At 48.1% G+C, this 15,005-nt stretch overlaps 1 protein-coding gene across 3 annotated transcripts in view; it reads left to right on the top strand.

Moving 5' to 3' along the window:
- Nucleotides 1–13,160, top strand: part of LOC140403922 (protein phosphatase 1 regulatory subunit 29-like) — a 494,277-nt gene extending 481,117 nt beyond the window's left edge. For all 3 annotated transcript variants that reach the window (XM_072492171.1, XM_072492168.1, XM_072492170.1), the window contains one exon: nt 6,371–13,160. In XM_072492171.1, the coding sequence (XP_072348272.1) occupies nt 6,648–8,984 (2,337 nt within the window). In that variant the 5' untranslated portion in view covers nt 6,371–6,647 and the 3' untranslated portion in view covers nt 8,985–13,160. The remainder of the gene's footprint in view (nt 1–6,370) is intronic.
- Nucleotides 13,161–15,005: the final 1,845 nt, after the last annotated feature.

The following is a 15,005-nucleotide window of genomic DNA, read 5'->3' as shown; positions in this document are numbered from 1 at the left end:
GCCTTCAGCTCCAGCAAAACAGCCAGGCACTTTTCAAACCTGCAAAACCATCCAGGCACTTTTTAACTGCTCTCAGCAAAACCAGTCAGGTTCTTTTCAAAACTGAAACTAAAAACCACAGACTGCAAAATGGCTGAACTGAGCTGAGCCCCACCCACTCTCTGACATCACTGTTTTCTTAAAGGTACATTGCTTACACATCCATTTCTTAAAGGCACTCTTGCATGACAGTGGGCACAGGTTACTGAGTTGGATGATTGTAACGAATGACGGGGCAGGATTGAAGGGCCGAATGGCCTCCTGCTCCCATGTTTCTATGTTTCTAATTGTTGAGGGCAGGCCAGTGCACTTTAAAGCCTTGTAATCTGCCAAGGAGCAGAAGTAGTTTGTAATATATGTTTCTATTGTTGGATATTAGAAATAAGGCATCGATTTAAGTGAGTTTAAACTTGTGTTTCTGTATAAAGAAGGTTAAAGCTCTAGTTAGATTCATGTCAGACAAAGGGGTTTGCATGTAGGGGGGTTTCAGTTCAAACTGTATTTCTATTGTACCGAGTGAGTGTATGATGGGAAAGATAAACACAAACTTGAGGAAATAATGAGATGTTTCTTAGCTACTCGGGGCCACTTTTAGAGAGAAGACCTTTTGAGTTTTAGTGTTTAACTGAATGCAAGCAGTTGGAGCTAGGAAGATAGAGAGTGAGCAGCTGCCAGAGCCCTGTTAGGAGCAAGAAAGCCTTACAATAGAGGAATAGGCAAGAACGCAAGTCCCAGAAACTAAGCGTCAGTTAGTTCTAGAAACTAGAGAATGCAGAGAGGTTTCCAAGAAGATTGAAGTAAAAAGGAACAGAGAGGAACTGCAATTGACAGGTTACTGTTTTTTGAAGTTAAAGTCAGACCTGGGAAGAGCAGAGCTGATGAGGTTGGCTGGAAACTGGCAATATATCCAAAGCACTCATAAGGGTTGCTGTCCTTATTTCCAGCCGTTGAAACAATAGTATTATGTTGGGGACTGAGTACTGAGAATTTGTATGGATGTTTGGATGCCTGTGGCAATTCAAGACAAAGGAATATTGAAAGGAGAGTGAGAAAAGCTGGAGGCGGAACATTGCTAAAACAGCTGAGCGAAAGCCTTATTTGAAAGGATAGTTGGGATACCTGGAAGTGGATCCTTGTTAAAACAGCTGGGGGAAAGCATTGCTTGAACGAATGTTTTAAAGCGTGTCTTTTTGAGAGTGGAGTCTGGAAACACTCGAGCGACAATCACCTGGGGAGAATTTGAAAAGAAATTCACAGAAGATCGATTGAGTAGCATCTGTCACTGGGTTTCAGAGTGGGGCGTTGTGTGGCCACAATTAGCCTGTTTGGACACAGGGACTGTGTGTTTCCTGAGAATATTATAGCATAAGATGTATCATGTAACCTGTGTTATACTTGAAATCAGCTCAGGTACCAACCTTTCAGGGACAATTAGCAATGGGCAATAAATGCTGGCATTACCAACGGCGCTCATATCCCCATAAACAATTTTTGAAAAATCCTTTGAATTAGATGACTAAAGGGTGATTTGATGAAAGTTTTCAAGGTAGTTAAGGGAAGTGATGTGGTTGATCGAGGGAAACTATATCCACTGGTTGTTGAGTCTAGGATTAGGGGGCATAGCCTAAAAATTAATAATAATAATCTTTATTAGTGCAACAACTAGGCTTACACTAACACTGCAATGACGTTACTGCGACAATCCCCTAGTCGCCACACTCCGGCGCCTGTTCGGGTACACTGAGGGAGAGTTCAGAATGTCCAATTCAGATTTGTGGGAGGGAACCAGAGTACCCGGAGGAAACCCACGCAGACACGGGGAGGACACGCAGACTCCCCACAGACAGTGACCCAAGCCGGGAATCGAACTCGGGTTCCTGGAGTTGTGAGGCAACAGTGCTAACCACTGGGCCACCATGCCGCCCATAAATTAGAGTTGGGCATTTCAGGAGTAAAATTAAGCAACACTTCTCCACACAAATGGTGACGGAAGTTTGGAATTCTCTGCAAATATGGCATTGATTCCAGATCAATTATTAATTCCGAAACTGAGATTGCTGGATTGATTGATGCCAAACATATTAAAGGATATCAGATGGCGATGAATGGGTGGATGTGCACAAGGGAATAAATGGGACTGGATTCTCCGGACTCCCAGCCGCATGTTTCCCAACAGCGAGGGACCACGCGCCATTCGCTTGCAGCGGAATTTTCTTATTCATAGATAGAGTCAACGATAGAGTCAACGATATTCTTATTGAAATCACCCCATGCTGCCAGGAAACCCACGGGTGGGGGAGTGCGCTCCCGATGGGACCAGAGCATCCCGCCGCCAGCGAACGGCCAGAGAATTCCGGCCATGGCCTCCGTCTGCTCCCAGGTTCCTACGAATTGACAGGTTGTGGGTTGAAGTCACGTTCCAGCAACCTGAGGATGGGCAGCACGGTAGCATAGTGGTTAGCACAATTGCTTCACAGCTCCAGGGTCCCAGGTTCGATTCCCGGCTTGGGTCACTGTCTGTGCGGAGTCTGCACGTTCTCCCCGTGTCTGCGTGGGTTTCCTCCGGGTGCTCCGGTTTCCTCCCACAGTCCAAAGATGTACAGATTAGGTGGATTGGCCATGATAAATTGCCCTTAGTGTCCAAAATTGCCCTTAGTGTTGGGTGGGGTTACTGGGTTATGGGGATAGGGTGGGGGTTTGGGCTTGGGTAGGGTGCTCTTTCCAAGAGCCGGTGCAGACTCGATGGGCCGAATGGCCTCCTTCTGCACTGTAAATGCTATGAAATCTATGAAATAGGTATACCAGTGCGGCACTAAGGGATTGCTGGATTGTTGGAGGCTCAGGTGAGGTGTTAAACTGAGGGTCCCATGTTTAGCACCACTGCCTCATGGTGCCGAGGTCCCAGGTTCGATACCCAGGCTCTGGGTCACTGTCCGCGTGGAGTTTGCACATTCTTCCCGTGTCCGCGTGGACCTTGTAATGATATGTGGACATGTAACCAATGGGTAATCAGAACTAGACATGTAACCAATGGGTAATCAGAACACCCAGCTGTGGGCATCACCACCAGAGGGCATTACACGACCACTTATAAAACACAACACTCACAGGCTCTCCGCCTCACTCACCCAGCAGAGACTGGAGGAGCAACAGGAGTGTAGCATAGATCTCAATCACGCCACCACATGGGGCTGAGATACAGTTTGGACAGCTAGTGAAGTTTACTGTGTTACTAGAGTTAGATCAGCAGAGTGTGGAACTCAACTAATAGCTTTGCCGTTGCTAAATAAATACTTTCAACTTACTTTGAGGACTGGAGTATCTTTCAACATTGTCTACGGTTAGTAGCGAGTTATGTTACTCAAATAGCATAACAATATAGACCTCACCCCCGCAACCCAAAGATGTGCAGGGTAGGTGGAACGGTCACGCGAAATTGCCCCTTAATTGGAACAAAGATTTGGTACTCTAAATTTTAAAAAATAACTGAGGGCCCCATCTTGCTCTCTCAGGTGGCATTAATCCAAAGAGAAGGTGATTCTCCCCAATGTCCTGACCAATCCTCAATTGACAATACGGATGTACTGAGCATAAACATGTGGCTGTTTGTGGGAGCTTGCTGTGCACAGATTTGCTGGCATGTCTCCCACATTACAGCCGTGGCGAGAGCTCATAAGTACCCCATTGGCTGTGAAGCACTTTACATCCTGCGACCATGAAAGGTGAGGTTAAAAATGCAATTCTTCAATTATTTAGTGTAAGTACTATAAAATATTAAATTTATAAACCTCAATGGTTTATTTCGTTAGTTACTTTAAACCCCACAACGTGCAATGATTTAAGTTGTAACAGTAGCAGCAGTTCAGCAGAATAAACCACTGCCTCCTATGTCTGATACACATGTCTTGTACTTATGGAGTCTATGGATGGGATTCGCCCTTTCGGGGACTAAGTCCTCACGCCCGCCGGAAAACGGGCGAGAATCACCCGTTTTCCAGGGGGCTAGCAAGACCCTGGTATGCGTCCCGCAGCTCTGGCTGCCGGCGGGGCCCTGTTGTACAGATTGCGCGGCCACGCATGCGCACGGCGGCCCACCTCGGCCCGGGCACCGCAGACATGGCGGAGCCACACAGAGAGCCCCCGCCGAGGAAGAAAGGTCGCATCCAGATCACGATGGCCCACCGATCAGTGGCCCCCGATCGCGGGCCAGCCCGTCGTCGAGGCTCCCCCCGGTGTCCGATCCCCACGCTCCCCCCACCATAACGCCCTCATCAGCTGCGACTCCGAGTTCCCGCCGGGTGGATCCACATTAGAACCACGCTGGCGGGAACTCGTCCGGTCGATCGCGGAGGATCGGCGGTGGGGGGGGGACGACACACACACCATTTCCAACGGCCCCCCGACCGACGCCGTGTCCATCGCACGCGTGTGAATGGTCGCCGGAGAATCGCATGCCGGCGTGGGAGCTTATTTTGGGTAATTCTTCACCCCCGCGCCGAGCGCGATTTCGGCGTGAAGGGTCAGAGAATCCCGCCCTATGTATATATATATACACCAGTTTATGGTTCCTCTATAACTGGTGAGCCCAGTTGAGACAGCCCTGTCTAAGTTACAGCTTGTGGGTCATATGCAAGTCCTTGACCCTCGCAGACAAATTGTTGCTTACATTTACCACCCGCTGGTTTCACCTGATGGAATTCTGCAAGCCTAGATCTTTCTTAAAGGCTTCTGTTGCATAGAATTACAGTATACAGTCAGGCCATTCAGTCCAAAAGGCCCTTACCAGTGTTTTTAAAATTTAATTGTTCATGGGTTGCGGACTTCGCGAGCATTTATCGGCCATATCGGAATCGAACCCGGGTCCCTGGCGCTGTGAAGCAACAGTGCTAACCAGTGTGCTACTGTGCCGCCCATATAGATAGATCGATTAGATCTATCGGTGTCATACCTGGTGTGTATGACCCTGGTATTAAGTGTTATTACCGTAGTACCGAAGTCCTAAATTAGAATTCCGTGGTTGAGTATGGGTTATGTATCGAAAAATTAGCTTGCATTTCTGTAGCACCTTTGATATCCTAGGGATGTCCCAAAGTGCTTACAACCGATGACGTGAATTATCAGTCCGTTTGCACACAGGAATGTTCCAGAAATAGCAGTACAATAATGCGAACTCATCCCGGTTTCGTCGTGTTCGAAAGAAAGACTTTCTGTGCCCCTTTTATTACACAAAGTGTCCCAAAGCACTTAACAGACAATCAAGTTCTTTTGAAGCGTAGTCACTGTTGTGATGTAGGACAAACGGCAACCAATTTGCACATAGCAAGGTCTCACAAACAGCAATTTAGAAATGTCTTACTGATGAGGAAGGGAAGAGAGACCAGTGTGCAGAATGCAATGCAACATATGAATTTGTAGGTAGTACAGGCTGAGGAGAAGGTGCAAAATTGAGGCGCGGTAGTGCCACCACTGGCAGGAACGCTTAATTACAATGTGACATGTTTACATAGGAATTTATTATGGATGTGCTCAAACTGGTGTGTGCGTGTGCCTGTCGCTGTGAGTGTGTGTGTATATATGTGTACGTACACGTGCAAAATAATCTCAATTTTCCAAAGAGTCTGTTACAAAGAAATTGTAGAATACAAGACCAGGGATGTACTTCGGAGGCTGTATAAGGCTCTGGTCAGATTCCATTTGGAGTATTGTGAGCAGTTTTGGGCTCCGTATCTAAGGAAGGATGTGCTGGCCTTGGAAAGGACCCAGAGGAGGTTCACAAGAATGATTCCTGGAATGAAGAGCTTGTCGTATGAGGAACGATTGAGGACTCTGGGTCTGTACTCGTTGGAGTTTAGAAGGATGAGGGGGGATCTTATTGAAATTTACAGGACTCTGCGAGGGCTGGATAGAGTGGACGTGGAGAGGACGTTTCCACTTGTAGGAAAAACTAGAAACAGAGGACACAGCCTCAGACTGAAGGGACGATCCTTTAAAACTGAGATGAGGAGGAATTTCTTCAGCCAGAGGGTGGTGAATCTGTGGAACTCTTTGCCGCAGAAGGCTGTGGAGGCCAAATCACTGAGTGTCTTTAAGACAGAGATAGATAGGTTCTTGATTAATAAGGGGATCAGGGGTAATGGGGACAAGACAGGAGAATGGGGATGAGAGAAATATCAGCCTTGATTGAATTGGCCGTCTGGCCTAATTCTGCTCCTATGTCTGACGGTCTTACAAATTAAAAATTATTATCTTATAAATTGCTTCATGCTGTTGAAAAGTGCAACGGTCGTTTTAATGAATTCTGTAATGTGCTGTCTTGTGTTTGTTGTTGCAGGAGTCTCTGACCATGGGTCACTTGAGGTTCAAAGGCGATCTTCTTACAAAGTTGGAATCGAGAGGCTGAACAGGTCTTGAATAGAGAGCGTGTGTTTGAACCGTCCCGTTTTCCAAAGTGAGGAGGCTCCTCTTTTCCGACCAGGTGCTTCCAGAGAGAGCAATGGAAGAAGAAATGGCTAGAACTGGGGTGCTGTTGCTGGTTATATTTGAAACTAACGGTAGCCACTAGTCACTCCTAGACTCGTCTCGAAAGTGAACTAAGCGCGTTCTGAACAATGTCCCCTATCGGCCTGTGGGCAGCGATTGTGCTATTGACTCAGCTGAGCAAGGTCTGTGGGGATTGTTGGCTGATCGAGGGGGAGAAAGGCTATGTCTGGCTGGCAATTTGCAGCCAGAACCAACCGCCTTATGAGGCCATCCCTCAACACATCAACAGCACCGTGCTGGACCTCCGTCTCAATGAGAACAAGCTCAAAATCCTCCTGTACAGTTCCCTTAGCCGTTTCGGCAACTTGACCGATCTAAACCTGACCAAGAACGAGATCAGCTACATTGAGGACGGTGCCTTCTTGGTTCAGTCAAACCTGCGAGTGCTGCAGCTGGGCTACAATAGGTTGACCAACCTCACGGAAAACATGCTGCGGGGTCTCACCAGGTTGGAGTATATGTACGTCCAGCACAACCTGATCGAGAGCATCTCGGTCAACAGTTTCTGGGAGTGCCCCAACCTCATCAGCATTGACCTGTCGGCCAACAAGTTGGCCAAATTGGACAGTAACACCTTCACCAGCCTCAGCGGCCTCATGGTGTGCGAGCTGGCGGGCAACCCTTTCAACTGCTCCTGCGAGCTGGTGGGGTTCTTGAATTGGCTCGCCGAGTTCAACAACGTGACGAGGACCTACGACCGGCTCCAGTGCGAGAGCCCCTCAGAATACGCCGGCTTTCCCCTCCTGAGCCCCAGACTCAGCAGCAGCCACAATGCCATCAGCCTCCTCGCCTCCTCGTGCCGGAACGGGGTGAAGGTGGTCCCGTTCTCCACCCCCATGGCCTCCAAGGATCCCGAAGCCTACTCTTCGGGCATCAACCCGGCGGAGTTCTCTTCCACCGAGCCCATTACGACCTATACCCTGGACAATTCAAACAGCCCCACCATCAAGCTGCACCACGTCACCATCACCGGGGCAACGCTGGTGGTTCAGATCCCCTCCCCCTACAGCCGAATGTACATTCTCGTTCAGTACAACAACAGTTACGTCTCCGACGTGACAAATCTGCGCAACCGGAAGGAATATATCAAGCTGGAGAAGCTGAAGGCTCACACAGATTATACCTTCTGTGTGGCTTCCATCCAGAAGTCGCAGAGGTTTAACCACACCTGCTTAACTTTTGCCACCAGGGGGCGGATGATAAGCCAACCCTCCAACTCTTCCACCACCACCCATTACATTATGACCATCCTGGGGTGCTTGTTTGGCATGGTCATCGTTCTGGGCGTGGTCTATTACTGCCTGCGCAAGAGGAGGATTCAAGAGGAGAAACAGAAGTCCATCAACGTGAAGAAAACCATCCTGGAGATGAGGTACGGGCCGGAGTCTGAGACCAGCAGCATGATTCACTCCATGCAAAAGTTCCACGAGCAGCCTATCTCCGTGTCCAGGATGTCCTCCCTCCCCTCTGTGTCAGGGGAGAAGGGCCAATTCAAGCCTTTGGACGTCAATGAGACCCCCAAAGCCACCAAGGGCAACTATATCGAGGTCCGCACGGGGGAGGGCACTGACCGCAAGGAGGAGGAAGCCAAACAGATGGACAACGGGGAAGGGTCCACAGCTGAAATCTCCACCATCGCCAAGGAGGTGGACAAGGTCAACCAGATTATCAATAACTGCATCGACGCTTTGAAGCTGGACTCTGCCGCTTTCATCGGCGCCGACTCGGAGATGTCCATCGACCGTCAGCTCACACCGAGCACCTCGTCCTCCCAGCTGGAGAGGCCGGGCTTGCTCTCGCCCACCTACAAGGAGGGGGCTGCGTATCCACTGCAGCGGCAGAGCAGCGTGGACACGGGCAGGAAACGATGCAGCGTGGCCTCCAGCAGCTCAGGCAAGAGCGCCCGCGTCTTCAGCCTCGACATTCCTGACCAGTCATCCAAGACGGAGGCAAAGTACATCGAGAAGAGCGTCCCCACCCCAACGCCTTTAAAGCGTCTTCCGCCAGTGGCCCAGGGAGAAGTCCATCGTCTGGAGGTACAGCAAACCTACCACTGCAGTGAACATCGACACTCCTTCCCTGCCTTGTACTATGAAGAACATGGGGACAGTATAAGCCAGAGGTCCACACTATTAAAGCCACTCTCCAGGTCCAAAAGGGACTCGGCCTACTCCCAGCTCTCCCCCCGGCACCAGTTTTCTGGATATTCCTCCAGCCCGGAGTATTCATCGGAAAGCAGTCACAAGATCTGGGAGAGGTTCCGCCCTTATAAAAAGCACCCTCGGGAGGAGGTGTACATGGCAGCTGGTCACGCCTTGCGAAAGAAAGTCCAGTTCGCCAAAGATGAAGACTTGCACGATATTTTAGATTATTGGAAAGGCGTGTCGGCCCAACAAAAGTTGTGACTGGGCTTGAGACTGGTTGACAAGTTTACAAAAAAAAAGCAAAAGGATTGAATGGGTCCTTTACATTTGTTAAACATTTATAACTTCTCATTTTATAAGCCACAGTCCAGATGACCGCGCACCCCTCCAAATGTTTCATCAATCACTTATTGCTTTTTTTTGAACACCCCGCCCCGCCCCACCTCAGCCTGCTCCTGATAATCCTTTTACCACATTTGACTTACCCCCAATTAGGTCAATGAATTGAGGAGTTTTTTTTTTAAACCTAAGATTGAGCATGGTCACAGTTCCGGGAATTGAATCAGGAAGAGTGTTTTTCTATTTTTTTCTCGAAAGGGGGAGGGGGTGGAGCGGGGAGAAGTCTATTCCTCTGGGTGGGAAAAATCCCGAATTCTCCGCCTCCCCAAGCCGCATGTTTCCCAGCGGCACACCGGCGCTGGCAGCGGGATTTTCCATTCCCGCCACTGGTCAATGGGATTTTTGTCTCCCCACCTCCCTCCCACCACCGCCCAATTGTAGGCACCCCCCCCCCCCCCCGAAGCCGCCGGGACACCCACGGGCGGGGGTGCATTGACGGCGGAACGGGGAATACCCTCTGGCGGAGAATTCGCCCCGTCGGGTGTCAGCCAATGAAACTGATCAAAGGTTCGGGAAATTATCTCAAATGTCTTTATCTTCTCTTGCTGGTAGCATTAGGGGCTTCTTATCATGTTCCCCTGGCTACTACTTTGACAGAGACATTAACCCACTGGATTAATAACTTGTTGAAGTAATGAATAACCATACTTGCCCATTCACCTCTCGTCCCACCAATATCGCCAACATTTGCTTTTTTAGTCTATTGGTTCTCAGTTCTTGGGGTGGATTTTTCCGTCGTTGTTTTGGCGTAGTTGGCCCGCCCACTATCGGCCCTGCCCAGTTTCTGATTTCCATATCCACAGCGGCCAAGCCACATCTCCAGTTCAACACCCAAAACTGTACATCGGCCCCACCCTCACTTAGCATTTCAGGCTATAGTTGACTGTAATATGTCCCAGGCACCACGTGAAACATTAGAGGCAATTTTAAGATGTAACCCACTCGTTGGACAATCACCAGAATTGAGTGCTACCCTCGTCTTAAATCCCATTCAATTTTACTCCCAATTGAAGTCAGCAGAGAGCATTATTGGACAGGTAATACTGACGATACAGCTATCCCATAGGTTCCCATCTGGCCAGTTATGTTGAAATAGCTCCCCCATGATCTTAGACAGTTTGTTGAGTATTTGGAGCATTCTTAAATCCAATTTCCCACCTCCCGTTCCCATACAGCATTGCAGTACTGCATAAAATCTATTAATGCCCGAATTGAAAGAGCCATTCACCTTCCAGAAAAATGTATCTCTCAAAAAACCTTAGCACAACACCTACCGTTGGACAAGCACTTAATGGTCTTGTTTCTCGATCCAACCTTAAGTCAGATGTTCATAAGCTGGAGGACCACTCTAGGACTTCAGCACACAGACCGATGCAGCACTGAGAGAGTGCTACATCGCTGGACTCTGAATGAAACGTCCCTTTGAGGTTCGATGTAAAGCTTCCTGTGGCATTACTTGAGGAAGTCCAGAATTGGTTCTAGATTTCTGGCCAATAGTTATCTCTGAAGCAAGGACACCAAACAGATTAACCGGGCAATCATCTCTTTGCAGTTTATCACCCCATTGCCATTATATTTGACAACGTAGAAACACTTTGAAAGCAATGAATTGACTACAAAGCACATTAAGACGGCACAAAAGGGGCTGTACACATACAAATTATTTCAAGCGTTTGTGCGATATTCATCTATTAACTATTACGTTCCAAATGTTGAGTGATAAATGGATCAATTCTTCTGTTAAGACATTGGATTATCACACAAGCTCCTTCAGTGGCTGCCCACTAATATTGCACAGTAAGAAGTCTTACAAAACCAGGTTAAAGTCCAACAGGTTTGTTTCGATGTCACTAGCTTTCGGAGCGCTGCGACAACGCAGAATCGCCGAGCAGAAACCTATAGCCAAGTTCCGCACACATGAGTGCGGCCTCAACTGGGACCTGGGATTCATGTCGCATTACATTCATCCCCCACCATCTGGCCTGCGAAATCCTACCAACTGTCCTGGCTTGATACAATTCACACCTCTTTAACCTGGGGTTACCCCCATCTCTGGATCTGTAAAGATTTAATCACCTGCTAATGCTCGTATTCCAAGCATTGTCTGGCATCTTTGAATCTGTCCATATATATGTTTCTGGAACATACCTCTTCATTCACCTGAGGAAGGAGCAGCGCTCCGAAAGCTAGTGACATCGAAACAAACCTGGTGGACTTTAACCTGGTTTTTGTAAGACTTCGTACTGTGCTCACCCCAGTCCAACGCCGGCATCTCCACATCATCACTAATATTGCAAGCAGTAATGCTGGGGCAAGATGTCCTTTGATGGTCTGGTAATACTTCAAAAGTTAAATCTGGAAGTTAGAGTCCCATGCCTCTGACACATTTGAGCAGAGGAAAGATTGGCATTTGAGACACTCTGCATTTTGAACTCACCTCATTTGCCACGTTTTCGTCCCCGTTCCTTTCACAATCAAATACTCCAGACCTGGATTCCCTTGGCCCACTCCTGGCAAGGGGCAGCGCCAGGCGGCCAAGAAGGGTATCCCTTCCAGATCCGAGTTTGGACTCTGCCAATGCGCTGATGCCGTTCACCTTGGCTCCCCGTAGTGGATGGCTCCATTTGGGTGCTGGTGGAGTGGGGTGGGGACTGGGGAAAAAAATGACATTCATCTCACCTCTAGGCAAGCCTATCTCCTATCACCCAATCAATTTGCAATACGCACCCCCCCTCACCTCGCCCCTTACAACCAATGAGAATGGTGGCAACCAATATTTTTATACTTGCAATTTTTCCCCCCGCTAATATTGTAATAAAATAATGAAGTTACTGCTAAATGCAATGTAAATATTGCTTTTTAAAAAAAATCACATATGTATATCATTTTGATGTTCAAATACCATTGAAGGTGTTAAATCCTCCTCATCACATGACTTGTCACTTCTTGGACACACTACAATGTCAAAGAGTCGAAGGCCTATAGGAAAATGGAAGACGTGAGGTAATCAATCTTTGGTGCAAGTGAAATAATCCAGGCCACATTGAGGGGCTGTGTTGGCTGTGACGATCTAAAATTAAATGGGAGGACTCAACCCAGACCCTAGTGGGCATGTGCCAAAGCTACCTCTTAGCCAGTGCTAACGGGTAGTTGGTTGGGAATCCCACTCAGATTGAATAATTGGCATGGGTGCAGAAAAGTGGCACAATGATAGGTCAGTGGAATGCTGGTGTAAAGTTGGGGTGACGCTGAATATTTGGGCAGGTATAAAGGGGGCTTTACTCTATGACCACACCTGCACTTGGGCATGTTTTGAGTCCGTCACTGGGCGCCAAAATGGGAAGTCTTCCACACTTCGGAATTACCATCTGTCATGTTGACCAGTCACGGGGAACCAAAGTGTATGGTTTGCTAAAACATTGTGCAGAAATGGATTGTGCCAACAAATGGAACCAACGCTATTTTGTTTCTGTGTGTTTGTTTTTTTTTGCAGAAACATGAATCTTTGTAGTCACTTTAATTTATCACATTGACCTCTCAAGATAATGTCAACCTCAACGCATCAGAGCCTAATACATTAGTCCAGGGCATGTTACACCTTCAATGCCCTTCGCCACCAGTAAGTCAACTTAAGAATCTTACTGTATGAATGACTTCAAGGCTGAGAAGTAGTGACTGAGGAAGGTGTTGAAGATTCTGTTTTGTTCTCAGGGTTTTGTGGGGGATACGACAAGAACTACAAGGACTTTGCTTTTGATTGCCACCAGGAATCTTCGATTGAATAATAATCCTCTGCCAAGCATTCACTACTTCCTGTGCTAAAATGACACCCTCCAGAAAGGAAAATTTATTATCAGATCAAACAGGGGGTTGTGTAACTTGCGTGGAAGCCTTGCCAATATTCGCCAATCAAGGTGGCCACCCATTTTGGAGAGCTGCAGTTGGCCCGGCAACAGCAGGCGCCATTTTCCTGGTGCTGGCAGGTTCCAATTTAACCTTTGCTTTAGAGATGCGTGGACACTTGGGCTGGACCATTCCTTCGCAGTTCCTTCAGTGTGGGGCGGGAGGGGGGGGTGACGAGGTGGGGAGCAATAGAAAATTTAAACCTGCCCAAAAGGAACGATTGTTATTTACAGGCCAAAGAGGAATTGGAAATCACGGATTATTTCCCAAGTTCAGGAAAGGGGGAAGAGAGATGAAGCGGACACCATCTAGGCACAGGTCCTGATGATGGTATCAATGAGGTCTCATTCTAGCACTCCTCATTTGTAGGAGCCCCCTGATGAAATGTTACCTTTCCCCCCCCCCCCCGCCCTGACCTTAATTAATCAAAGAACCTGCCATTGGGCAGCACAGTAGCATTGTGGATAGCACAATTGCTTCACAGCTCCAGGGTCCCAGGTTCAATTCCGGCTTGGGTCACTGTCTGTGTGTGGAGTCTGCACATCCTCCCCGTGTGTGCGTGGGTTTCCTCCGGGTGCCCCGGTTTCCTCCCACAGTCCAAAGATGTGCAGGTTAGGTGGATTGGCCATGATAAATTGCCCTTAGTGTCCAAAAATTGCCCTTAGTGTTGGGTGGGGTTACTGGGTTATGGGGATAGGGTGGAGGTGTTGACCTTGAGTAGGGTGCTCTTTCCAAGAGCCGGTGCAGACTCGATGGGCTGAATGGCGTCCTTCTGCACTGTAAATTCTATGAAACCTCTCAGTAACTGGTTGATTAACTTTGAAGGGCATTTGACGCTTTGCCCAGCTTGCATTGGTCGAGTGACCTTAATCGGTCCTTACAGCACCTTTTATCTGAGATGGTAAGCTAATTGCAGCACCCAATCCAAGTGCAGAGCCTGAACAGGGTTACTGTCAAATAGATTCAACGAAAAGGGTGGGATTTTCCACCGGCACCTCACCCCGGGCGTGTTTTGCAGAATTGGAGACAGCCCATCATTAGACGGTGGGATCTTTCGTTCCCTATCGTTCCCACCCTCTGCCGTCAGAGAACCCAGATCGTGGTGGTTGGCAGCACTGGAAAATCCCACCGGCAAGAAAGGCTGAAAATTCCTATCCCACCATCCTATTTTGCCTCCTCCCCAACATGGCCTCTTAGCACAAGGGGATAATTGCATCTGTTTAATAAAGAGCAGTATCCCTCCACGCTACATGAGATATTACTTTGAATCTTCAGACCCACCTTCCGCATGGCTTCATTTAGCTCAGCCCAGCCCTGGTGAATTGCTTTGTACTCCACAGAAAGACTGAACTTTAATATCAAGAGGTTACTGTTTCATAGTGACCAAAGAAGAATGTATTCTATGGATTTTCAGAAGATTTGCTTAGTAGCATTTCTATGAACCACACATCATTTTTTTGCTCTCACATAGCTGAATACCTTAACTGTTCAGAACACACTTCACGTTGATGAGCGTCAAACCAACACAGCACAATTGATATTCTAGAGCAGGAGAAGGATGGGTCACTTGTACAGAGGAGTAAGACCATAAGACGTAGGAGCAGAATTCGGCCACTCGGCCCATCGAGTCTGCTCCGCCATGCAATCATAGCTGATATTTTTCTCATCCCCATTCTCCTGCCTTCTCCCCATAACCCCTGATCCCCTTATTAATCAAGAACCTATCTATCTGTCTTAAAGACACTCAGTGACTTGGCCTCCACAGCCTTCTTCGGTAAAGAGCTCCACAGATTCACCACCCTCTGCCTGAAGAAATTCCTCCTAATCTCAGTTTTAAAGCACAGTCTGAGGCTGTGCCCTCGGGTTCTAGTTTTTCCTACTTGTGGAAACATCCTCTCTACGTCCACTCTATCTAGGTCTCTCAGTATCCTGTAAGTATCAATAAGATCCTCCCTCATCCTTCTAAACTCCAATGAGTAC

This window comes from Scyliorhinus torazame, chromosome 29 (assembly GCF_047496885.1).
Source record: "Scyliorhinus torazame isolate Kashiwa2021f chromosome 29, sScyTor2.1, whole genome shotgun sequence".
In the NCBI taxonomy this organism is placed as follows: domain Eukaryota; kingdom Metazoa; phylum Chordata; class Chondrichthyes; order Carcharhiniformes; family Scyliorhinidae; genus Scyliorhinus; species Scyliorhinus torazame.
Note: the sequence above shows the minus strand (reverse complement) of the source record. Positions and strands in the feature narration are given on the sequence as shown.